The sequence below is a fragment of the Paroedura picta genome, chromosome 3 (genome assembly GCF_049243985.1).
Source record: "Paroedura picta isolate Pp20150507F chromosome 3, Ppicta_v3.0, whole genome shotgun sequence".
Lineage (NCBI taxonomy): Eukaryota > Metazoa > Chordata > Lepidosauria > Squamata > Gekkonidae > Paroedura > Paroedura picta.
In genome coordinates, this window is record NC_135371.1 from 162,777,215 (window position 1) to 162,803,271 (window position 26,057).

The 26,057-nt window shown below is 49.3% G+C and overlaps 2 protein-coding genes across 5 annotated transcripts in view; one reads left to right on the forward strand and one right to left on the reverse strand.

The window, feature by feature from the left end:
• The window catches only part of COL2A1 (collagen type II alpha 1 chain), a 91,917-nt gene extending 86,558 nt beyond the window's left edge, over positions 1-5,359 (forward strand). For all 3 annotated transcript variants that reach the window (XM_077329148.1, XM_077329149.1, XM_077329150.1), the window contains 4 exons: positions 236-524; positions 1,400-1,587; positions 3,396-3,638; positions 4,624-5,359. In XM_077329148.1, coding sequence (XP_077185263.1) covers positions 236-524; positions 1,400-1,587; positions 3,396-3,638; positions 4,624-4,770 — 867 coding nt within the window. In that variant the 3' untranslated portion in view covers positions 4,771-5,359. The remainder of the gene's footprint in view (positions 1-235; positions 525-1,399; positions 1,588-3,395; positions 3,639-4,623) is intronic.
• A 3,418-nt stretch (positions 5,360-8,777) lies between these two features.
• LOC143833388 (glycoprotein-N-acetylgalactosamine 3-beta-galactosyltransferase 1-A-like) lies at positions 8,778-24,537 on the reverse strand. Of its 2 annotated transcripts, XM_077329151.1 has the most exons (5): positions 24,392-24,520; positions 19,572-19,609; positions 17,552-17,826; positions 14,953-15,617; positions 8,778-11,108 (listed from the first exon to the last, which is right to left on the reverse strand). In XM_077329151.1, exons 3-5 carry the CDS (start codon positions 17,754-17,756, stop codon positions 10,887-10,889), a joined length of 1,092 nt encoding a protein of 363 aa, XP_077185266.1. In that variant the 5' UTR covers positions 17,757-17,826; positions 19,572-19,609; positions 24,392-24,520; the 3' UTR covers positions 8,778-10,886. The 2 variants fall into 2 exon arrangements, with proteins under 2 accessions (XP_077185266.1, XP_077185267.1); XM_077329152.1 differs by lacking the exon at positions 17,552-17,826 and having other exon boundaries at positions 24,392-24,537.
• Between the last annotated feature and the right edge of the window lie 1,520 nt (positions 24,538-26,057).

Consider the following 26,057-nt stretch of genomic DNA (forward strand, 5'->3'; position numbering starts at 1 on the left):
TATTTTAGAAGCGGTGTGAAATTAGACGCGGAAAGGTCATGCCACTCGGCCTCTTGAACCAAAACAGCAGCACTGAGCAGGGTCCCTTTCAGCACTGCCCCACCCAAGATAGCCCTTTTGGGATGTGAGTGGATGGGACAGGAGGGGGCAGAGAGAGTCTATAGGATGGCAGTGAATTCCTGTTATTGGCTGGCAAGGATTTCAAGCGCTGGTTCCTTTCCTTCTAACTCCACAGGGTCCTCCTGGAAACACTGGACCTCCAGGACCTCCCGGCCCACCCGGACCTGGTATCGACATGTCGGCCTTTGCCGGCCTGGGTCAGACCGAGAAGGGCCCCGACCCGCTGCGCTACATGCGATCCGATCAGGCGTCCGGCAACCTGCGGCAACACGATGTCGAGGTCGACGCCACCTTGAAGTCGCTCAACAACCAGATCGAAAGCATCCGAAGCCCCGAGGGCTCGAAGAAGAACCCAGCCCGGACTTGCCGTGACCTGAAACTCTGCCACCCAGAATGGAGGAGCGGTGAGTGCCGACGGGGAGTGCCGCTGCCTGATTTGCAGGTCCGGGAGGCAGGCCTTTCCGCTGTGCAGCCTAATTGCTAATCCAGAGAGCACGGCCGGGTGCGTTGTGCTGCTGAGAGCAAGGAGAGGCGGCCCTCATTGGAAGGGGCTGCGATCCTCGTTTCAGCATTTCCTGTACCTGCTTAAACAGGTGGGGTGCCTCCAGAGATCTGCTAGGTCTGCTGGACACCTGTGTCATCTGAGATTCTGATGGGGCCCGCTGGTACTGACTTCTACCTGCTTGTAGGGCTGCCAGGTGGAAATTTGGGGGGGGGGCAGAGTTTGAGGAGAGGAGGGGTATAATGTCACAAAATCTGCCTTCCAAAGTACCCATTTCTCTCCAGGTAAACTGGTTTCTGTCATTTGTAATCCCAGATCTCCAGTCACCACCTGGAGGTTGGGAAACCTCCTTTACCATCTGTCTGCCTCCATCTGTTTGCTGGAACAATCTTAATCGGCAGCAAAAGGGGACAAGAAACACATTATGTTGTAAAGCTGTTTCCACACGAAAACCGTCCTCTTGCAGCCTGTTTTATAGGGGAGAAGCCACAGAAATGCCTCAGTGCATGCTTGGAATGAGCACAATGCCCTGTGGCCATCCCTGTTGCACACAACGGCTTTTTGCTTTCCAAGCAGGCAAAATCTCCTGCAAGGAAGCAGTCTGTATATTAATACAGTCACCTAGACTTTTGTTGGGGATGGGAGAACGCTCTATGCAGGAAGCAGAGTGTGACAAAGAGACACATCCTTAGTGCAGAACAGCCAGAAGCAGAGAGATGGCTTTTTTGGGGGTTGTGAACAGGAAACCCTCTTCTGACTGCTTTCTTCCCTTGGCAGGGGACTACTGGATTGACCCCAACCAGGGCTGTACCTTGGATGCCATCAAGGTTTTCTGCAATATGGAGACTGGCGAGACGTGCGTCTATCCCAAGCCTAGCAGCATACCCAAGAAGAACTGGTGGACAAGCAAGAGCAAGGAGAAGAAGCACATCTGGTTTGGAGAGACCATCAATGGCGGCTTCCATGTAAGTCTCCCTAGCCAGAAGGAACTTTAGGGATTGGGGTACCCAAAGACAGAGTGCCAGATGTGCACCAAGAAGACGAGTTGGATCTTATATGCCGCTTTTCTCTACCCAAAGCAGTCTCAAAGCGGCTTACAATGACCTTCCCTTTCCTCTCCTTACAACAGACATCCTGTGAGGTGGGCGAGGCTGAGAGAGCCCTGATATTCCTGCTTGTTCAGAACAGTTTTATCAGTGCTGTGGCGAGTCCAAGGTCACCCAGCTGGCTGCATGTGGGGGAGCGCAGAATCAAACCTGGCTTGCCAGATTAGAAGTCCACACTCCTAACCACTACACCAAGCTGGCTTTCACCCAGCTGTATGAGGGTCCAAACTCTGGACCGTCCCTTTCCCACAGTCTGTCACATCCCCTGATCAATTCTGTCTGTTGGTCATTAGTGATGTTTATTAACCCTATGTTTTTATGCTGAATACGAAGCCACATAATATCAAATTGATGAGTTGAGGGGTCCAAGCACAGGTGGGATGGAAAGAAAACACCAAAGCAACAAGAACACACCAGTGAGGAAAATTAGAATGTGGAAAAGCCTTAAGACTCTACAAAATCTGTTTTTGAGCTTCCACGGAAGGAGGGAAAGGTGAAGTGTCAGGTGTGATGTGTTGGGCTAAGACCAGGGGAGAGCCAAGTCCAGAGGCCTACTCCAGGGGTAGTCAAACTGCGGCCCTCCAGATGTCCATGGACTACAATTCCCAGAAGCCCTTGCCAGCATTTGCTGGCAGGGGCTTCTGGGAATTGTGGTCCATGGACATCTGGAGGGCCGCAGTTTGACTACCCCTGGCCTACTCAATCATGAAACGCACTGGGTGACCTTGGGTTAATCATTTTCCCTACACTTCCCTCACCTTGCAGGGTTCTTGGGACAATAAAATAACAGCCATTGTTCAACAAATAGATAAAATGAGTGCGCTTGGAAATAGTTCTATACTGAAGGCCTCGCCAGAGCTAGTTAAAATCTACTGAGTTTTGCAGATGGCAGCCTCTGTCCAACCACAGCGTTCTGGGATCTTAACTTTTCATAAAATGGGGTGGAGATTTTTTTCCTGATTCCGCTCTATCGCAGCCCTTGAAGTTTCCCAGAATTTTATACCAGGGAACAGTAGACTCTCAAGAAGTCAGTAGAGCAGGGGATCTGCAGTGGAAAGAGGGAATCAGTGGAAATCTTCTGAAAAGTGCTTAGGTTTTGGAATGCCATACAAGCCAGTTTGGTGTAGTCATTAGGAGTGCGGACTTCTAATCTGGCGAGCCAGGTTTGATTCTGCACTCCCCCACATGCAACCAGCTGGTTGACCTTGGGCTAGTCACAGCACTGAGAAAGCTGTTCTGACCGGGCAGTGATATCAGGGCTCTCTCAGCCTCACCCACCTCACAGGGTGTCTGTGGTGGGGAGAGGATAGGGAAGGCGCTTTGAGCCTCCTTCGGGTAGAGAAAAGCAGCCTATAAGAACCAACTCTTCTTCCTTTTCTTCCTCTTCTTCCTCTCTGTCCTGCCTGTGCTGTTCTCATAAGCATTGGTTAAGCCCCTCCTGAGAACAAAATGCCATTGTCCCAGGGGGATGTTGGTGCCATCTAGGAAGGCTGTTCTGGAGTTCAGTAAATTGACATGGATTTGCCAGTCCTTTAGCCTTCCTGCTGAGAGAATTTCCCACTCATGATCCCTTCCCTTCTCTTGGCTGCCCCCTCCCCTCCCTCCCTTGCTTTCTTGGGCCTTGTCCTCCGAGGACCCCTTCTAACCTCTGCCGGATTCCCTTCCAGTTCAGCTACGGTGACGACAACCTGGCTCCCAACACTGCCAACATCCAGATGACCTTCTTGCGCCTCCTGTCCACCGAGGGCTCGCAAAACCTCACCTACCACTGCAAGAACAGCATTGCCTACATGGACGAGGCGTCTGGGAACCTTAAGAAAGCGCTCCTGATTCAGGGGTCCAATGATGTGGAAATCAGACCCGAAGGGAACAGCAGGTTCACGTACAGCGCCTTGCAGGACGGCTGCACGGTAAGCGCGCTCACAAGCATGGCGTTCTGGCACTTGTGGGAGCTGTTGCGCATGCTCCCTAATGGGGACAATGTGGTTTCGTGTGAGGAGAGTGTAAAATGGGCACAAAAACTCATTGATGCGGCTTGGTTGGTTCCGTTCCAGCCTTCCAAGGTGTGTAGGAAGCAGGTCAAGACCAGGTGGAGTTTTCAGGCTTCAGCAATACAAGAAAGTTCATTTTGAACAACAGTCTCTTCATTTGTCAGTGCAAACAACTGCTTTACCCAAGGAGGAGAGCAGTGTTGGGAAAGAGGACTGTAATCTTTTAATTGCCTCCCATCTCCCCACCCCAAGTGGCTGGGGGGGAAAATACCAGGAAACTGTAATATTTCTCCAGCATGACTAAAAGCTTTGGGTGTTTGTGTGTGTCCAATGACAGGTGAAGAAAGGGTTGCCGTTTCCATCTGTATTTCTGCTGCTGTCTGACTTCGATAAAGCAACCACTAGAACAGGGGTAGTCAAACTGCGGCCCTCCAGATGTCCATGGACTACAATTCCCAGGAGCCCCCTGCCTGCATTCCCTGGCAGGGGGCTCCTGGGAATTGTAGTCCATGGACATCTGGAGGGCCGCAGTTTGACTACCCCTGCACTAGAACAAGGGCGGCCAAACTGTGGCTCTCCAGATGTCCATGGATTACAATTCCCATGAGCCCCTGCCAGTGCTGGCAGGGGCTCATGGGAATTGTAGTCCATATAGTCCATGGACAATTGTAGTCCATTGTAGTCCATGGACATCTGGAGAGCCACAGTTTAGCCACTCCTGCACTGGACGCTGCTAAATAAAACCCTGTGTAGACCTTTCATAATACAATACAAGGCCCTGTGTTTTTAACCTATTTGGCTACTTCTTCCCTGCCTTCTAGTTTGCTATCACTGTTTCAACTTCCTGAGCAGCCGATCCCTTCTCTGACAATAATTCCCGCCCTCTGCCTTTCCTCTCTTCCAGAAACACACTGGCAAATGGGGGAAGACGGTCATCGAATACAGATCCCAGAAGACCTCGCGCCTGCCCATTGTCGACATCGCTCCTATGGACATTGGTGGAGCCGATCAGGAATTTGGCGTTGACATCGGCCCCGTGTGCTTTTTGTAAAAACGAAACGCAAGGAGAAAAAAAATTTTTCTAAAATATTTTTTTAAAAAACCAGCCCGGTACCATGCGAAAAAGAAAAAGAGAACCAATCCAAAGGACCTAAGTACTTCCCGGTCACTTGTAGGACTTTCTGCACTGAACAGTTGAACCAAACTCTCCTCCTTTCTTCCCTAAAATGCCAACCCCAAGCCCTTACATTTTTGGACTCTCTCTTTCTCTCTCTTTCTCTCTCTCTCTCTGTTTCCAAGGCCGCCATCATTTGCGCCGACCACGAAGCAAGCAAAGGAAAGAAACACATGCAAAGGAACAACAAGCAATAGTATTATTTATTTATTGTCTTCCTGTAAGGCCTTTCTTGGGTCAGGTGGAGGTAGGAAGCTAAGTAGCATGCATGAAGGGCCCTCCCCTCCAAGCCGTCGACGTTTCCCCCAATACAGGTTGTAGCCAATTCTTTCCCCTCCGCCCTACGTTGGGCGCGTTATCACAAGTGAGATTACTGTGTATAATACTAAAGATGGTGCTATTATTGTAAAACAAGTCTGTATTTTTTAACATCAATTGATATAAAAACCTACGTTGGAAAGTACAAGTTGATCTGATCTTTGTTGTCTGTTATTGATTTTATTTTTTGCTTTGGTTCTTTGCTCTAATTCCCCCTCCCCGCCCGTCGTGCCTCTCCTCGCCCTTGCAGAAAGAAGGAAGCCATGGGGTCATCTTGCAAGCCTTCCTGCGTTTTTAAAGCTACCTCACCCTAAATTTAGCTCTTGCATGTGGTTGCAGTGCCAACCCCAGAGAAGCAGAGGGGCAGTTGGAGGGGAAATCTGTCGTCCCACCTCCAAACACAATGGTGCTAAAGATGACAAGGTATCACTCCAGCTCCCTCTTCCTGACACCGTTGGCCTAACCTCCTAAGCGTCCCGGAAAATTTTGTTTCTAAGTTAAGAGAAAGCGGATGAAGCACTGTGCTTTATTACAGGAACTTTGCCTGGAATAAATGTTAGCAAGGCGTTGAGTTACAACACACCTGTGTCGGTCTAATAAAAGAGTGTCTCCACGGGTTTTCAGGGACCTGCACAATAGTTACCTTCCATGTCTAGGCAAGTTAATCAATTAAAAAAAAACATCTCTCTTTCCTCTCCCCCCCCCCTCTGGTCTTTTACTTCCAGACCAAGAGAGGGAGAAAAGGAAGATACAGTTTTGGGAGGACCAGGGTGTATGTAAACAGCCATTTTATAAAAGCCCACAATTGTCTTTTAAAACTATGTGAAATAGACTTGTAAACATAGTCCAGCCCACAAAATCAAACGCACTTACCTTTTCTCATCATTCTGCCCTTCTCATCCCCAATTATGTTCTTTATTTTTGCTCTTTCGTCTCCTTGCACTCAAGGTAGAAAGCTTTTCCTATTCCAAATAAAAGACCTCTTTGTCAAATTTGTTCCATGTGTATTAATTTTTCACCCTACGATGTAACCTTTGTTTGAACAGTGTTTATCTTACCCGGGATAACAGTTTTCAAGAAGAAGAAAAAACCCACCAGAAATAATAAAAGAAAAAAAATTAAGGAATAAAAGTGCAGCTTATTTTTGTGATTCTGAAAACAAAAACAAAAAAACGCTTCCAAACAAGGGAAAGCACCTGAATGTTGGAGGAAATTTTCTTTTACTCGTATTGAAAAAAATTCCATCTCACCATATATAGGCTTAAAAAAATAAGGGGCAATCTAGCAAATGTGAAATGTGTTTTAAGTTCCATTGATTTCAGCAGGTGACATTGAAGTATGTGTTTCATTCCCCATTAACAATATGTTTATACTCAGGTGGGTAGTCGTGTTAGTATGAAGAAGCAGAACAAAGTGAACCATAGTTTTATTCTGAGGTGTGGCGAAATGCCCCCCTCTCCATGCTATTTCAAAAGGACATAGTTTTCCCCCTCTGTGCTGTAGAGAGAAGGGAGGGGCAGCTAATCACTTGCTCACCTCCTCTCACATGCTAATTAGCCGAGCCAGGAAACATACTTGAGGAGGGGGGAGATTTCTTTTTCCCAAAGTTCCCTAGGAGAAGAGCATCCTGTGGGAAAGTACTGGGAGGTATATCTGCTGCTAACCACAGGAAAGGGGGCTGTTTCACCTGCTGACCATCAAAGTAGGAGCTTGCTCTTAGGAGAAGAGGTGAACAGCCATCTTGGACCATGTGGTTGCCAGGTGAGCTGACAGCACCATGAGAATTAGGGTATGTTTTAGCGAGGGACAAGAAGATTGCCTGTCATCCAATTTCTTTTGCCTCTAATGCTTAACTCTGTGCTAAAGATGTTTCTGATCCTTGTTCTTTCAATAAATCATTTATTAATTTGAAGCTGGCCATGACTTTCTGACCACCTCGAGCTTCCCCATCTTGGAAATGTTAGTCTAGTGCAAAAGGATGACCCAGGGTTATGGAAGGGAGCTTGGCAAGCAGCTACTCCTCTGAAGTTGTTGTCCCCATGGTATTTATATGCTAGGGACTGTGAGGGCCACAGGCAAGCCCTCAGGAGTGAAAGGGGTGACTAGGAGTCCTGCTCTCCCAGCTAGTGGCCCTGTACTATAACCATGTGATGGCAGTGTGTTACCCAGATAGTCCCTCCTTCCAACACATGGGGGGGGGGGAGAATGTGACTGGCCCAATGCTACATAAGCTGCAATCCTCTGGATGCTTTCCTGGGAGCGAGCGAGCCCCACTGAATAACACAGGAATTATTTCTGAGCCGATGAGTTGAGAATGGCCATCACAGTGGGTGTTGGACTTATTAGACGCTTTAACAGGAAGGCGTTTCAGACTTCCATCTTGTCACAGCTGCAACCGAGCAAAAAACCCTCTGAGTAATTAACTGACGGTGAATGAAAGAATAACCTAAATTGGTGAGTGGCGAATGGAATAAACAAGCATGCAAGGTCCTTAATAAAGTGCAACCGAAATCAACCCAGTCATCGGAGCAAGTTGCAGAAGGCAACAAATACAAAGGATAACAGCCAATGGGACACATGCTGCCAAGGATTTCTTTGGCAAACTATTGGAATTACATAAATAAAATATAAAAATGAAACTTTCCATTGAAGATGAGGGAAACCAATGAATTCAAGCTCAGACTGTAGATCAGGCTTCCTCAACCAGGGTTTTGTTGAGGAACAGGTGGGGGAGGGCTGCCAGGTGGTTGGGAACGGGGTTCCCGCCACCAACCCCACCCCTGCCTTGAAAAGGCCTGCTGTGGCCAGGAGCAGTCTTGGAGGCAACTCAATGTCCCCCCACCCCAAAAACACCCGCCAAGCCTTGGAGAGCCCGCTGCAGACCTTTTCTGTGGCAGGGGGAGGGCTGGTGGGAGGGCTGCCAAGTGGGGACGGCCAAAACCAGGTTTCTACCACCATTCCCCCATGCCTTAAAGAGGTCTGCCGCGGCCTCTTCTTGGGGCCTGGGGGAGTCCGCCCCTCCAAAAAGGCCCACCGAGGCTTCAACAGGACGTGGCGTCAACTACCACTGTGGTACAATACGCTAGGCGGCAAATATATTCCCTCCAGCTAGACAGGTTTATGAGTGGGCTACCCTTAGGATTTGCCCATTTTTGAACTTTGAGAGCCAGATTGATGTAGTGGGTAGGAGTGCAGACTTCTAATCTGGCATGCCGGGTTCGATTCTGTACTCCCCTACATGCAGCCAGCTGGGTGACCTCGGGCTCGCCACGGCACTGATAAAGCTGTCCTGAGAGCAGTAATATCAGGACACTCTCAGCCTCACCTGCCTCACAGACTGTCTGTTGTGGGGAGACGAAAGGGAAGCCGCTTTGAGACTCCTTGGGGTAGAGAAAAGCAGCATATAAGAACCAACTCTTTTTCTTCTTCTTTCCTTCCAAGGCTGTCTTTCACCCCCGTTGGGGCTTCCTCCCTAAGATTGTATTTGAATCCTACCTTGTGCAAGAGGTGATACTCCCAGTTTTCCCCCTAGCCCACAATCGAGTGCAGTAAAGATATTATACTGGTTGGATGTCAAAAGGGTTGTCACATTTATTATTTTGATAGGACCACAGCTTTCAGAAAGACGAAATCCTTGTGTGTTTGTTATTGGGGGCCCCAGAAGATTCAGGGGGCTTCATCTCAATCATTTCCAGGTGGTTGGTTTCTGTGATTAAGACTGCCTACAGAGTGTCATCATTATCACGCCCCTTGGACCAAAGAGCTCACTCTCTTCAAGCCCAGGCAACCTCAGCAGCCTTTATGAGGAACGTTCCTCTGCAGGATATTTGTAGAGCAGTGACCTGGGAGAAGGAGGACATTAGATATTACGCTTTGGACCTGAAAGCTGGAGCTGAGACAGTTTGGAACAGCTGTCTTGCATTCTCTGATTAATGTGGACTTGACCCTCCTAAGGTACATCAGCTTGCTACTGTCCCAATGAACTTCAAGACAGAAGATGAAAACAGAGTTGTTTACCTTTAACTGCTGTTCATCGACGTCTTTTGTGCAGACACACATTCCCTCCCACCTGCCCCACTTGAGCCCTCAATATCATTTTTCTCTGGGTGCTCACAGTGGCGATAGGAACTGAGTGGGGTGGGCGCTCCACCACAAGGTCATGTGCCCAACCAGCAGGAAAACATAGGCATGCGTGGTTGCTACAGGTGAGCACCCTGTTGTGGAGCTTTAACTACAGAAGAGTTCTCTGCGGCAGGCCTGCATATGTGCATTCCCAATGTGCATCTGCACGCAAGACATGGATGAACAACAGTTACAGGTAAGCAAGTCTCTTATCTTCCAAAACTATATCTCAGCTCCAGACTGCAGAGATCAGTTTCCCTGGAGAAAATGGATGTTTTGGAGGGTGAACTCTGTGGCATTACACCTGTACCCAGGTCCCATCCCCAGCCCTACAGGAGTTTCCTAACCTGAATCTGGCAACCTTATCCCTCCCATCCCCTACCAGTAGGCGGGATGACCGAGCAACCCTATTACAGATCCTTGTGGAGTTAGACTACATAGAGGAATCCACACAGTGGAATCTACATCTCCCATATTTTCCATAGGCTGCAACAAAAATCTCTCTTCTCCCTCCCCTCCCATTCCCACTTAAAAATACTCATTTGTTTACCATCTTCCCAATGAGCCCAATCGATAATCAATCAATGCTCAAAATGGCTGCCAAAGAGATGTAAAAGCACAAGTCCACCCAGTGGTTCACCTATGGCGACATTATCCAGTCCTTCCTGTATGTCCCCCTTTGTTGCAGTGGTATGATCCAGAGCCCTCCATCAGGGAGAATTCTTACAGATTTTCCCTTAATGGCAAAATCCAGGTCCTTCCACAATACACTTGTTTGCCCAGTCTTACAAACTGTTTGGCTTGCTCCATCTTCCTGCTTTTCTACCCACCCCTCCAGGAAACAGGTTTCTCCATCTCAGTATGTTTAGTTAATATCCTAAGCAGCTACCCAGCTGACACCACATGGAAGGCTTGGAATTTCTGTGTGATCAAAGGAACAAGGCTAGAATGCACTAGTTTGCATCAGGGACATGACTAAACATGGCCTGGGTTCTTTTGGGAAAGCCAACATAATGGTAGGCCTTAACTTATCAGCACACAGCAGTACAAAATGGCTGCCGTATGCAGTTCCCCTGTTCTTCTTAACACTCTAGTCTAAAATGACTGCCACAGGAAACTCCTTCATCCTCAACTTCTCAGCACACACCAGACTAAAATGGCTGCCTGCAGCAACTCCTTCCTTCTTAGCACGCACCAGTCTAAAATGGCTGCGACTCCTTCATTCCTAACATCTCAAGGTAGACTCGTATAAAATGGCCGCCACACACAACTTCATTCTTGGCTTCTCAGCACAGACCTGTCTGAATCTGCCGCAGCATGCAACTATCCTGTCTAATGAACACACACGTTCCTGGTGACGAGGAAAGATATTTGGTCTCATGGCCTATTTGGCTCTGTTTTTTTCTTCAAAGGTCCCTCGTTGAGAAACAGCCCTTAGACCATTCACGACTGAGATCCAACGGATCGGCCCTTGTGGTACTGAGGCACTGGTATGGTTGAAAGCCATCAAGTGATGGTATGGGGCTCCAGCTCTGCCAAGAGTTATGTTGTCGCTACATTTTCTTCTCGGCCTGCAGTGTGGTGGTATTAGTCCTCTCCAGGGGCACTCCTTGTGGGTGGGACGGGAGATGAGCTGCATTCTCAGGCAAAGGCGGACGGTAGCGGTACCGGTAACCATAGGCACGGAGGTGGTAGGTCAGATATTCCAGGGTATACATCAACTCCGGGTTCACGTAGTGGAAGGAGATGGCCAGGTCAGAACAGCACTGAGGGCCCTGAGGAGAAAAAAGACAACCACAGTTAGCTTCAGGTTCTGGACCATGAGCCAAACCCTGAAAAAGATACCTGATCTCTATAGGGGAAACCCCAGATGTACGTGAAGAAACAGAGTGTCCATCAAACAGCATTAGGGCTGTCCAGTCAATTTCAGCAGATTATAGGGGTGCCAACCCCCGGCAGGACTTGGGGATCCCCTGGAATCATTTATTTATTTATTATATTTATATGCTGCCCTCTCCTCGCGGCTCAGGGCGGTTTATAGAACTCGGAAATCATAATACAGGTAAAAACATGGCTCAGTAACAACAGCAGGATAATAACGGTAGTAACAATAACATTAATGTTTGGTGATAATGATTTTTCATAATTAAAACAATAACATCAAAATTAATGGTTGACTGATTAGAACTGCTCTCAGCTGAGACAGATCAGCTCCCCTGGGGCAAATGCCTATTTTTGGGAGGGGGGACTCCGTCGGATTATGCTCCACTGAGGTCCCTCCCTGCCCCAAATCCTGCCCACCCCCAAAGTCTCCAGATATTCCCCAACCCAGAGCTGGCAACCCCATCCAGATTACAGAGATCAGTTCCCCTGGAGAAAATGGCTGCTTGGGAGGGTGGACTCCATAGCCTTAGACTCCACTGAGGTGCCCGAAATCCCGCCCACTCCTGGCTCCACCCCCAAAGTCTCCAGCCATTGGCCAAGCCAGAGCAGGCAACCCCAAGTGAATAACACTGAGATCTTGAGAGCAAATAATTACTTTCCTAGTCACTCTCTGCCCTGCATTCCCTCAGAACAGATGCTGTGCCGACATGCTCAGATGTCCCTCTTTCATTTTTAAAAAGCGTCTTTTGATCCCCTTTCCTTCAGGAACCTCAGAAACCACTCTCAGTTCACAGCATGTAAGAAGATAAAGCTTTTGCACACGCTCAATTCACAACAAGAGGACGGAAAACCCTGGGGAAAGGGTCAGCTGGGACCAAACACCTCAGAAAGGAAACAATCCTGTCAGCTCTCATTCCTAGCAGCCATTAGCCAAACCCCAAATTAACCTTAATCCCTTAATCCCACTGAGTCACTCGATCCCAGCTCGGAGTCTCAGGCAGCTCCCCCCATTCTGCCGTTGCAGTGTGTGTCTGAGCTGGACCCTGTTGATGGCGTTCTGTGGCCCACCACATGAGGCATGTGCCCCCTAGGGATGCCAGGCCCCAGGTGGGATCCCCTGGTTTTATAGCTGATCTCCAGGTGGCAGAGATCAGTTCCCCTGGAGAAAATGGCTGCTTGGGAGGGTGGACACCATAGCATTAAACTCCACTGAGGGCCCTCCCTGCCCACTCCTCGCTCCACCCCCAAAATCTCCAGGTACTCCCCAACCCAGAGCTGGCAACATAGAGCCTCCTATTTTCCCCCTAACCCAGCATGGCGTAGTAGTTAAGAGCAGTGGCGTCAAGCTGGGTTTGATTCCCCACTCCTCCACATGCAGCCAGCTGGGTGACCTTGGGCCAGTCACAGCCCTGATAAGTGCTGTTCTGACCAAGCAGTCCTGTCAGAGCTCTCTCAGCCTCACCTCCCTCACAGGGTGTCTGTTGTGGGGAGAGGAAAGGGAAGGCAGGAATATCAGGGCTCTCTCAGCCTCACCCCCCTCACAGGGTGTCTGTTGTGGGGAGAGGGAGGGAAGGCGACTGTAAGCCACTTTGAGACTCTTTTGGGCAGAGAAAAGTGGGGTATAAAAACTAACTCTTCTTCATTGTGGATTATGACTAATAGACAATAGTCCTTTGTTCCCTTTCTCACTGGGGGTAGAAAATGACATTGAGTCCCCATTGATTTATGGCAACACTCCCAGAGAGAGACAGAGGTGGGCTGCGACTAGCCATCCCCTGCATAGCAATGCTAGACTTCCCTAGTCTCTACTCTCCAAGTACTAAACCAGGCCAACCCCCTTGATTTATTTATTATTGTATTTATATACTGCCCTCCCTGAGGGCTCAGGGCAGTTTACACGAAACAGGAATGATCCAGGTAACTCCATTTGTAATAATAATAACATTATTGTAATAATAACATTAACAATAATGTTTCAACGTTCTGCAGGGCCTGCGGGATCTTTCAACGTTCCGCAGGGCCTGCAAGACGGAGCTCTTCCGCCAGGTTTATGGTTGAGGCTGGGGCTGATAATAGATCTATGCCTCCCCCAGGGACTCAGGTTCTGGACCCAAAGCAAAACCTCATCAGGACCTCCTCTCCAGGGAGGGGGGGGGGAAGTGGAGCTGCCGTTCTTGCCATGCTGGCAATATTGGCAATGTTATTATTGTTTTTATGGGGTTTTAATGGGGATATGGGGTTTTAATGGGGATTTAATGGGGATTTGTGATATTGTTACCCGCCACGAGCCGCAAGGGAGTGGCGGGCTATAAATCTAATAATAATCATAATAATAATAACAACAACAACATTAACAATAACATTATAGAACGGTGGAACACTGCGAAGAGGTGTTAGTTTCTGAGATCTGACAACATCAGTCTAGATTAGCCTGGTCCATCCTCTCACTACTGGGATGGGTTTTTATTTAATGCCATGGAATGTTGTATTTTGATGTGTTTTGATGGGTGGGTTTAATTGGGATTTTATGTATGGGAATCGTTTGTAACCCGCCACGGGCAGGCTTGCTGGAAGTGGCAGATAAGAGCAGAAAGCTATTTATGCCAGTTTATCTGTGAGACACCAGAAGTCACTTCAGACAGGAAGTAAAGTTCCGACTGTTGCTCGGCTTTCACGCATCACCAGTTGCTGAAGAGACTGGGAAGTGCATGGGGAACTGGCAGACAAGCCAGGAGAAGCAATGTTTGGCCCTTGTTGTATTTGGATGGAATGCCTCTGTCAAAATTGCATCATAGTCCCGCTGCGTACCGTATTGGTCAGGCTGCACCTGGAGTAGTGTTTTTACATTTTTATTTTTTATTTTTATTTTATTTATAGCATTCTTTCTCAACTTTTTTACCCTTGAGAAACCCCTGAAACATTCTTCAGGCTTCGAGAAACCCCAGAAGTGGCGCAATCGTGCAGAATATGGTTGGGAAGCAGAGCTGTGGACACGCCCACCTGAGCTGTGGACACGCCCACCTCCCTTTCCCACCCTCCCCAGGCCCATCACTGGCCAATTTGGGTGGGAGGTCCCTCGGGCTAACATGACTATATGGTGTCATATCACTCAATAAATGTCTAACAAACTTACAAAAATATTAAAAATTAATTAACTCCCACCCATTCAGGAACCTCTTCCAGGGCCATCAAGAAACCCCGGGGTTTCATGAAATCCTGGTTGAGAAAGCCTGATTTTTAGTGTTACATCTTTTTCAATGCAAGCTTCCTTGGGCAGCAGGCAGCATAGAAAGATCTTAAATAATCCAGAAGAAAAATCATCAAGAACCTAAGAGGGAGAGATTCTATCCCCTCTTCCCAAATGCACCTGGGTTTCCTTTGAGGAGCTCCAGATAAAGATGCAGTCCCTTCTAGGGCAGGGGTAGTCAACCTGTGGTCCTCCAGATGTTCATGGACTACAATTCCCATGAGCCCCTGTCAGCATTTGCTGGCAGGGACTCATGGGAATTGTATTCCATGAACATCTAGAGGACCACAGGTTGACTACTCCTGTTCTAGGGAACTGGCGCCATCTCTGGGGGCTTGGGCAGCCACACCGCTAAGGATCAATTGATCAGCAGCCTTAAACGGGAGATTTCTGGGGTTTCTCCACCCCGCCCCCCACATTTTGGTAGGTCATGAAAAACACCAACTTTGCCCTCCGAAGGAAGCTTCTACCAGGCTCTCGCCACGTACCTCCACAATGGGGTAATAGCAGTAGTTCCAGTACCAAAAGCTTTTGGAGAACTTCTCGGTCAGGTGGGACTCCGGCACGAAAGGGTGGAAAGTCTCTCTCCCCTCCGTGTCACGGGAGTCCCCGGCCACCACGCCCACCTTCTCCATGCACTGGCCCAGAGCCAGGTCCTCCACCGAAGTGGTGTGGCTGCACACCTTGGACTCAAAGCCAGCCACAAAGCGCTGGAGGGCCTCCTTGCTGAGGATGTAGCCAGCACCCCCGCTCATGTAGCCTTGCTTGGCAAAGGGGCGGAAGCGCTTGCCGAAATAGATGGGCGTGTCGGGAGTGTAGTTGGAGAGCAGCCACCGCAGGTTGTCCACCACCACGAAGGTGTCGTCGTCCGCCTTGAGGAACCAGTCTGCCTGCCCCACATGGTGCTTGTGGACGTACTGGAAAGCCCGGATGGTTTTCCAGTACAGCTGGTCCCGGCCTTCCTTGGTCCCCAGGCCTATGGTGGGGAAGTTCTCATCTTGGACCGAGCTCATGAAAAGGACCACGTTGCAGTGGCGGGACCAGGTGGCCTTCACGTGGCGGGCCTTTCGCTCCAGGTTTTGGGGGCCGGTCATCACCCAGCACAGGATTCGGACTTTATCGTATAGGTCATCAGACACACTGCTCTCTTCGCCTGAGGAAGAAAACCAAATCAGAGTTACGGCTTTCCATCCCAGACCCTTCCAGTCACTTGCTTTAATGAAATGTAATGAAAACCAGTTTGGTGTAGTGGTTAGGAGTGCAGACTTCGAATATGGCGAGCCGGGTTTGATTCCCCACTCCTCCATATGCGGCCAAGCTGGGTGACCTTGGCCTAGTCACCGTACTATTAGAGCTGTTCTGACCGAGCAGTGATATCAGGGCTCTCTCAGCCTCACCTCCCTCACAGGGTGTCTGTTGTGGGGAGAGGAAAGGGAAGGCTTTGAGACTCCTTTGGGTAGAGAAAAGCGGCATATAAGAACCAACTCCTCCTCCTCCCCTTCCTTCTTCTTCTAGAGGTGGGTTTTGAGGAGCATTTGGCCAGGGGCCGCCAAGCATTTTAAGCCTGTAGGCACTTGGGCATAGTGGGCACAGTCAGAAAACAGTTCCCGCAGAAGGCCAAGCTAGCCACAAATTGCCTGCTATTGCTTCAGCCACCCAGTAAAGAAGAGAGGAGACCTGTTTTATTTATACCCCGCTTTTCATTACCCAAAGGAGCCCCAAAGCAGCCTACAAACACCTTTCCCTTCCTCTCCCCACAACAGACATCCTATGAGTTAGGTGGGGCTGAGAGAGCTTTGAGAGAACTGCTGTATGAGAACAGCTTTGAGAGAACTGTGACTGGCCCACTGGCTGCATGTGGAGGAGGAGAGGGGTCTCAAACCCAGTTCTCCAGATTAGCAGCTGCAGCTCTTAACAATAAATCTCTCAGAGAGTATTCTTGTGTTGTGGTGGCAACTGCTGGCAAAGCAACATTACCGGTGAACAATCAGAAGTCTTGCTGGACAAAAGCCCCATCTGCTCCTACCAACTTTCTATAAATACTTGGCAGGAACCATGTTGCAGATCCCTGATCCAGAAAACCTGCTAATCTCCTCCATTTATCCAAATAACTCAGCAATGTACATATTGTATTCCCTGCCTCTGTTTTATCCTTGCCTGAATAGCCCGGGTTATTCCAATCTCATCCACTCTCAGAAGCTAAGCAGGGTCACCTCTGGTTCGTATTTGGTTGGGAGACCTCCATGGAAGTCCAGAGTTGCTATGCAGAGACAGGCAATGGCAAATCACCTCTGAACATCTCCTGCTTTGAAAACTTTATGGGGCTGCATTAGTTAGCAGCAGCTTGACCGGACTTTCCACTACCACCATCTTATCCTTCTGAAAACAATTGTGAATGTCCTGCATTTAGTTGTGAATTTGCTGCATTCTGCATGGGGGGGTTGGACTAGATGACTTGGAGGACCCTTCCAACACTATGATTCTAACACTGTGAGGAAGGTTAGACTGAGAAAGGATGGAGAAGAGTTGGTTCTTATATGCCACTTTTCTCTACCCGAAGGAGTCTCAAAGTGTCTTACAATCACCTTCCTTTACCTCTTACCACAACAGACACCCTGTGAGGTGGGTGAGGCTGAGAGAGCCCTGATATCACTGCTCAGTCAGGACAGCTTTATCAGTGCTGTGGCGAGCCCAAGGTCACCCAGCTGGCTGCATGTGGGGGAGTGCAGAATCGAACCCAGCTTGCCAGATTAGAAGTCCGCACTCCTAACCGCTACACCAAACTGGATGACCAGTTCATGGTGAGTGTCATGATTAGATGAGGGTTTGAAGTCCCCTAACAGTTCTAATCCAGCCTTCTAACCCCTGCACCATACTGACTCCAGGTCCATAGAATCATAGAGCTGGAAGGGATCTCCATGGTCATCTAGTCTGACCCCCTGCACAATGCAGATTGGATTCATTCTCCCACTAGGCTGGGTCCATTCACCCCAAACCCAGCCATGCAGCCACCTCCCAACCCATCAATTGATGCCGGCAAACTAGCAAAACGTTTGAAACACACCTGCACGGCTGTGTCTCCCTTACCTGCCAGGTGCGGGTGCGCCACACGAAAGAGAGCCAGTTTCTCCACAAACCACTCGGGGTCCCTGACGCCACGGGGGGACTGAGTGCCGGGGCGGGGTGGCCCTTGCAACCTGAGGCTGCCGATGAGGTAGAAGGTGCTGATGAAGCCAGCTATGAGGCCCAGGTGGAAGGCCAGCAGGGAGCTCCTGGTGGCCAAGAACCCCATGCCAAGCAGCTGCCCCCAGACAATCAGGAGGAGGGGGAACGGAGGAAGGATGCCCTTCACGTAGCCGGGGCTGGAAAGAGAAGAGCGAAAGAGTGAGGAGCCTGAGCCGCAGACATCGCAATGGCCTTCCCAGCGACTTGGCACTTCCATCGGCTCTAGCTAGCTCAGTCGCCATAGAAACCGCAAAGGCAGAGCAAGCCTAGGAAAGGAAGGCCGAACGCAGCCGCTGGGTGTCTCCTTATTTAATTGCATGAATCACTCTTTGGAGCCAAAGGGCCCCCGAAGCCATTTGCAATTTTAAAAAGAATCCATACCATTTAGTTCTGCTCATTCTACTGCCAGAGCTGCAGAGAGGTCAGGGGTAAATCACAGCCAGGGGATAGGAAAAATGTCTGTTCCTTTGACAGAGGCTCAGTACACGGAAATGGACATTTGGCGCCTTTCCTGGCAGGGACCCTTCAAAAGCAGCCCCGTGGTCCCCTGCACAATCCACAAATCTTGTTTTCCTTCCCTGCAATCTTCTTTGGAGCTTCACTGGAGTGCTGTCGCTGAATCCCTGACAGTATCGGACACCTCACAGGCAGGGAATTGTAGCGGCAGAATTATCCTATGCTCTTTTCTGCTTACCAGCTGCAGGGGCTGAATGATGCCTGGCCTGAGAGATCCCGTGTGCCAAATTGTTTGGTAGACAGCCACAGCTGTGGCGGCGGTGGCAGCCGTGGCAGTGTGTAACAGCCAGGCCCATCTATTATTAACCAGATCAAAGCGATTGCTAATTAAAACCTCGGTCTCACAGGGCTTGGAGAACTAATAGCCTGAGGAACTGGAAAAGGAGATGCCCCGGGAGCACAAACGGTTGGCAGCGGCTGGCACAACGGAAACTTTTGAGGACACCAGGGGATAAATATTGGGGGAAGGATCGAGCCTAGCTAATTTTGGGGAAAAGAAGGCAGCATTGTTTCTATAACAGGGGAAGTAGCTGGAATGTAGTAGGAGCAGGAGGGGAGGACAGAGATAAGCATTACAGACTCTCGTGTCTTGACTTGGAATCTTTGCAAAATATTGGAAGGAAGAACCTAAGGAGAACAAAGGACAATGTGCCACTGGACTCTCTTTCTCTTCCTCCCCCTACGATGGTCAGCCAGAGGGAAATCTGTCCTCTTTCCAGGGTGAACCGAAGGGACCAAATTTCCTGATAATACAGATGCTGCCTCTTTTGTGCCGGTACATCTTAATTTGGTGAGGGGGAAGCAGGGCTTTCCCTGTGATTTGGTGGGGGGCAGGTCTGCTCCTTTCCCTTTGTCCCCTGTGCCAGTCCTCTACCCCTCTCTCACAGGAGTCCCCTGCAGAGTCACAGAGATTGCCAACCTCCAGGTGGTGGCTGGAGAACTCCTGGAAGAACAACTGATCTTCAGGTGACAGAGATCAGCTCACCTGGAAAGAAATGCCTCTTTGGAAGGTAGCTTGTATGGCATTATACCCTATTGAAGTCCCTCCCCAAACCAGCCACCTTCAGGCTCCATCCCCAAAATCTCCAGGTATTTCACAGCCCAGAGCTGGTTACCCTAGGTGCAGTAGCAAGGTCTGTGTCCCATGCAAACCTTGGCCATTGTGGATATTTGTCCCATGGTCAGAACACATCTTTTAGTTGGGGACAATCCATCTTGACATCATGAGAATGCCAAAGAGCTGGTTGACTGCGAGCTATCCTAAAACCTAACTAGCATTTCTCCCTTGGGATCTCTCCCCAACACCCCACACCTTCCTCGTGTGAAGAGCACCCCAGTGTCCTGAAACAGTGATGGTTTTACTTACAGAGATGGGTGAGAAGCATGTGGTCAGACGGGAGCATCCTGCAACCAAAAGTGGAAAAAAATGTCAGAATCGTAGAGTTGGAAGGGACCTCCAGGGCCATCTAGTCCACCCTCCTGCAGAATACAGGACATTCACAAATATCTGTCCACCCACAGCGACCCCAATTCTATGCCCACATGATGATGCCCTCCCCAAACCTGGAAGAACCTTGCCTTCTGACCCCAAAGTAGCAATTGTCATTTCCCAGGGCATGCAAGAAAAGGGCCACATGTTTAGTAACAAGCTAGGCTTAATCTGGGCACTCAAACGGCTTTTCCAGTTTGAGACTGCTACAAAAAGCCCACACTGGCTTGAAAAGCACATCACAGGGAGAGGTTTCCATAGCAACCTCGAGGACTTCCCTCAACTCCACAAAAAGCCAGGCCGGGCTGACAGCAAATGAAACGGAATGACCCAGTCTGCATAGATAAGAAAACTTACTACAGATTAATTACTGCTTGAATATTGAGGCTGCCCTCTCAAAATGCAGTCGGTGAAAGGGCGCATGGTCTCTCTCCACCCCTTCTGCCTTCGACGCATGCTTACAAGAAGATTTCGATCCATGCTAATAGTCAGAATGGGAGGCGAGTCTCGATCTGGATAAAACCAAAATAACTCGTTCGGTGTAGCTTTAAGGGCAAAGCCAACAGCTTGGCATTCTCATTTGACCTTACCTGACCAGGTTGCCAGTTCTGGGTGGAGATTTGGAGGGGGGGTTTAGGGGTGGACCTCAGCAGGTTACGATGCCACAGAGTCTGCCCTCCAAAGCAGCCGGGGAATGGTCATGGGGAAATCTCTTGGAATTACAGCTGATTTCCAGTCAGCAGAGATCAGATCCCCTGGAGAAAACAGCTGCTCTGGACCCTCCTCCTCAAACCCCACCCACACAATTTCCATGGATTTCCCCCACCCAGACCTGGTAACCCTGCCTCACCACCTTAACTTACTTTTACTTTACCTTATTACCTGCAGAAATATATATCTGCTGCTCCCCAGGTACACACCTCAGCCACTCTACCTGGTATGTCTTCTCTGACATGGTCACTCTAGCTAACTCACCACATTGATCTGTGTTTGAGCTACATTATGCCAACTCTGGCAGATAATTCATTGACAGCTCTGTACTGGCCATTCCATTGGTTCTCAACCATTCATATCATACATCCCACCAATAGTTTTACCAAAGAACCTGGGTCCCATCTTGCTAGAAACAGACCACATCTATGTGTACAAGCGTTCTTTTATTAGATTTATCACTTATGGGATGTTTTAAGGACATACCTTTATTAATAATAATAATTTAAAATGTTAGGAAAAGTTGGTAGGCTGTGACACATCAAAGACATTTACTGGTGGGCAGGAGGGACAGGGGATTAGGAGAAACAACCAGGGTTTCAAGGTTACTACTAGCAGGCCAAAAGGTCACAGATACAATCTACTGCAAGTATGGCCAACAGGAGGCAAAATGCCACGGCTGCAAGTAGACATGGAGATATATGTATTTATTTACTACGTTTATACCCCCTTTTTCTCCTCAACAATGATCTAAAGTAGTTTACAATGTTCTCCTCGCCTCCATTTTATCCTCCCAACTAACATGTCAAGTTGGTTAGTGAACAATTTGATCTCCCCAGCATTGCTGTTATTCATGTTGTGTTGTAATTGTTACTGTTAGATTGTGATGTTCTATTGAAAATTATATAATGTTATAGATTGTTATGTTCCATGTAAACTGCCCAGAGACGCAAAGAATGGGCAGTATAAAAATCTAAATAAATATCACCCAGTAGCCTTCCTTGGCAGAGTGGGGATTTGAATCTGGAATCTCCCAGATCCTAGTCAGATATACTCAGTACTACATCATGAGCCTCTTGTGGCGCAGAGTGGGAAGGCAGCAGACATGCTGTCTGAAGCTCTGACCATGAGGCTGGGAGTTCGATCCCAGCAGCCGGCTCAAGGTTGACTCAGCCTTCCATCCTTCCGAGGTCGGTAAAATGAGTACCCAGCTTGCTGGGGGGTAAAACGGTAAGGACTGGGGAAGGGAATGGCAAACCACCCCGTATTAATAATTGTTAACAAAGCCCTTCTTTGCGTCTTGCTGACAGAATGCTAAGCTCTGGTCTGTTCCAACCAGCAGTGGTTCTCTACGGCCTCAGGCAAAGAGTTGATCCTTATCATTTTTATCAGGATATCCTGGTAACTTGAGATACTAACATATATTCTCTCTCTGTGCCACAGTTCCTCACAGGATCATGGATGCATGACAATTTATAAGACAGGCACTATGAGATCTTCTTCTCCCCCCACCCAGAGATACCACAAGCCCTTGAGGATCTAACAAACTGGGAGCCACTAAGAATTCTAGTTGCAAAAAAAACAAAACATGTGAGCTTAAATCTTGAGACTGCCTTCATATCTGAAGGGTTCCAAATAGCCACCAGAATGTACATAGTTCAGTATGCCACAGGTGTAACCCTCACACTCCATCAAGCAGCAAGCGGTCAGTGTATGTGAACAGAGAGACTTGTCATTTGGCTAGGGCCAGTCAGTGGTCAAGGGTCTCACACCAGGATCTGCCCCCAGTTTGGATTCCAAGACAAGATCGGACTGGCCAGGGTTTAAGAAATTTACGTTCTGCTTTTCTTTACGACAGGGACCGAAAGTGGCTTACAACAACGTTCTTGCTTCTTCCATTTTTTTATTCTCAACAACAACCCTATGTTAGGGTTAGACTGAAATATGGGAACAGTTTCAAGGTAACCCTGAGAGAATCTGGATTCAAATCTGGATCTTGTTTAACACTCTTAACACATCTCACCACTACACCAGAGTGGCTCTTTAAAAGGGAATACCAAGCTCCGTGTATAAATGACCCGGACCCAGGTTTAGCACCTTCCTTTCTTTTTTCCTTCTCTCCCACCTCCCATGAACCCATTCCTTTATCTTTAGACTCACGGCAGAGTACATTATAATAAAACATACAAAAATCACACACACACATACAAATACAGAAGAAATTACTACAATAAATATAGTTAAAAGTCTTATATAATTAAATTGTTGCTTGCCTAATCCAGTTAAAAACCTTAGAAAGGAGAGAGAGACAAGGTAGGAAAATCCTACCAGTCCAAGATGGTATATAATTAGAGACTTTGACAGGGAGGCCAGCTTAATTTGACGGTCTTTTAGGCCTCAACCATAGACCTGGCGGAACAGCTCCATTTCACAAGCCCCGTGGAACTATTCAAATGTCCCGCAGAGCTCTGATCTCATTTGGGCGAGCGTTCCACCAGACCGGGGTCAGGGCCCTGAGCAAATCTTTCCTGCTCAGCCTTAGCCCCCTTTGCTCCAGCCCTTCACCGGAGCTGGCAGAAAAGCTCATCCTTCACCCTAATCCCATGCAGAGCCGCTCCAGTCTAAACCCGCCGAGACCCAGAGAGTAAGGCCAACCTCTTACAACAAGAGCAAGCGTGCCCCAGTGGGCGCAGGGCAGCTCAGGGTCAACCCTGTTTGAAGGGGTTGGGGCAGTCCTTGCAACTGGCTGCCAGGAGGAGCTCACGGGTCATTTGCCTCTTGGCACACATCCAGCCATTGTCTGAAGCTGTCCTGCAGAACCCGGATCCTTCCAGCTGGACAGACCATTTGCACACTCCAAGTTCTCACTCCAGCATGTTCATTGGGAGTCACAAGGCTCAAGGACCCTTTCACAGGGGTCACGGCAGGGCAAGCAGCTTGGCTGGGGGGGGGGGCCCATCCACACAACAGCCTTGCGGGGTAGATCGAGATAGAGCGTTTGTCTGCCTGGAGCAGCGGAAAAGAGTGAGATAGATGGGCATGGTGGGACAAGAGGCAGAACTGAACCGAGAAAACCAAGGGAAAAAAACCCATTTAGATACAATCATGAACAATGGATCTTCATGCCATTGATCAGTTTTGGTTTAATTTCTGTGAAAGAACAGTTGCCTAATTTTATGGTTGGGGGTCACCACAACTTGAGGAACTGTATTAGAGGGTCGGTTAAGAACCACTGTTGTAGGGGAACACCCTGGCTTTACAAAGCTTTAGACCCACCTGGGCGTGCCCTTGTAGAGCTACTGCAAGGTGGAAGAAACTACGGGTCTGCGAGGGGAAGGAGGCGATATCTAAATCCAGGTCTCCGGGGGAGAGCTGTCTCCAAAAGACCTTCTTCTCCCCCCCCCCCCACTTCTTGGGTCTGCCCTAGGGCCAAACGACCTCCCTTCTCCCACAGGAAAGTGGGTTGGGTTGGGTCTGCGCCAGCAACTTAAGCAACAAGCAGGTTTCGCAACGCTTGAATGGCACGGAAATTCTCTTGCCTACCTCTCCCCTGTTAAGATCGGCACGGAGGCATCTGAAAGAAACCCAGAGCCGAGCTAAGGCGTTAAAGCCAGATCCCAAAGGGGCGATTCTCGATCTGTGTGTATGGGGGGGGGGGGATGTCCAAGCAACGACCTAACGTGGAAGCCAGGAAAGGAGGGGGGGGGAAGAGAAAGAAATTTACTGCCCTTAGGAAAGGGGAGATCACACGAGGGACAAGAGGTAAGGGGCGCGGAGAAGGGACTGCACGTCTAAAGGGGGGTGGGGGATTGGATGGGCGAGGGGGGGCACGGAGGATACAAGCAGGGTTTCATTCACCTCCAAGCATCCCTGGCGGGGAGGGACAAGCCTCCAGCGCCCCGACGGCAGGAGTGGGCTGCAGTGGGCGGACTGGGGGGGGGGGATCCAGACGCGGAGCTCGGCCAGAAAGCGCTTTGGGGGCTTACCTCTGCAGATCCTCCCGCGGGGAGGGGGATGGCGTGTGCGCCAAAAGCTCTTCCACCCCCCTTTGGACCCCGCCGCTCCTCTTCCGTACGACAAATCTAAAGTGGAACCAAGACGCTGCAATGTGCCCATCCTAAACTGGCCCAGCCGGCCCCCTGAGCGCGCCCATTGGCTGGAGCGCTGCAAGCTTCTTCCTGATTGGCGCCAGGGTCCCGTCCGTCCCCCCCCCCCCTTCCTCGAGAGACGCTGAAAACAGAGGGAGGGCAGCGGTGTAGACCAGGGGTAGTCAAAGGGCGGCCCTCCAGATGTCCACGGACTACAATTCCCATGAGCCCCTGCCAGCAGGGGCTCGTGGGAATTGTAGTCCGTGGACATCTGGAGGGCCGCCCTTTGACTACCCCTGGTCTGGAGGCGGCGAGCCGGTGGGGAGGATGCGGCCAGGAGGGAGTCCAGCTGGGGACCGCGAGGGCAGCTCTGCAGCCTCTCCAAGGGTCGGCCAGCTAGACAAGAAAGAAAGAGTTCTCCTGCACATGTGCCGAGCGCTTCCCCACCACCACCCCGGCCAGGCATCTGGAATGAGAGCGGGGGGGGGGGGGGAGAAGAGGTGAATTCCGTTATCGTTAAAGGAAGAATCTTACAGATTTTTCAAGATCTTTCCTTGGCGCCAAGGGTCTTACAAAGCTTCCCTTGATTTTCACAACAACCTGATCGGTCAGAAAAGCTTTATCAGGGCTGTGACTAGCCCGAGGTCACCCAGCTGGCTGCACGTGAAGGAGCGGGGAATCAAACCTGGCTCATCGGAGGAGAAGCTTAGTGGTATCCATTATATTCTGCCTGAAGACTTTGTTGGTCAAAGGCGCCCCTGGACTCTCCATTTGTTCTCCTTACCTTCAATGCCGTCATGGTGCTATGGGCACAGCTGCATATAGAGGATACACCCCACGGATAACCTTGGGTTACAGAAATGCTTTGACACAGAGATCCAGGAAAATGTATGATGCTGGGCAAGTCCCTAAGTATATAATTTAAGATTCGCTGCTCTGGAAAACAAGATATGATCTTTATGAAAGGTGCGTATTTATTTGTGCTTTAAAGTAACCAAGATGGACTGTGGCAGTATAACTTTCATGGGTGCACGTTCATGTTATCCAGTAACGACATGGCAAATAATGTTATCATATATACAGAAAGAGCTTCGTGCAAATAATGTTGTCATATATAGAGGGAAATGCGTTTACAAGAGATGTCGGGAAGCGTGTGGCTGTAGGCCAAACCCTGAGTATATAATTTCAGATTTGCTGCTCCAGGAAATAAGATATGGGGAAAAGGATGGATATTAAGAGACCTGTTATGTGTCACAGCTTAATGGAGGCTTTCTTGACTTTTTTTTTACCAGTGAAAACCTCCTGAAACACTCTTCCGGCTTTGAGAAACCCCAGAAGTGTCATGATTGTGCAGAATATGGTTGGGAAGCATAGATCCCCCCCCTTCCCACTCCATCCAGGCCCATCATTGGCCATTCGGGGGGGGGGGAGAGGGCAGGATGAAAATGCAAGTTTAACAAATTTTTAAAATATAGGGCCTGCAAAACGAAGCTCTTCCGCCAGGTTTCTGGTTGGAGCTAGTGCTAGAGTGGGTGATATGGGTCCCCATTGGTACCTGAACATT

What these genes read in the sequence shown, in the direction of transcription:
- LOC143833388 (XM_077329151.1), bottom strand. Translation starts at nt 17,756, where the DNA reads ATGGGGTTCTTGGCCACCAGGAGCTCCCTGCTGGCCTTCCACCTGGGC. An exon ending in GGCGCACCCGCACCTGGCAG is followed by an intron (nt 15,618 to 17,551) that starts GTAAGGGAGACA and finishes TTTCTTCCTCAG; the next exon opens with GCGAAGAGAGCAGTGTGTCT. An exon ending in GCTATTACCCCATTGTGGAG is followed by an intron (nt 11,109 to 14,952) that starts GTACGTGGCGAG and finishes TTTTCTCCTCAG; the next exon opens with GGCCCTCAGTGCTGTTCTGA.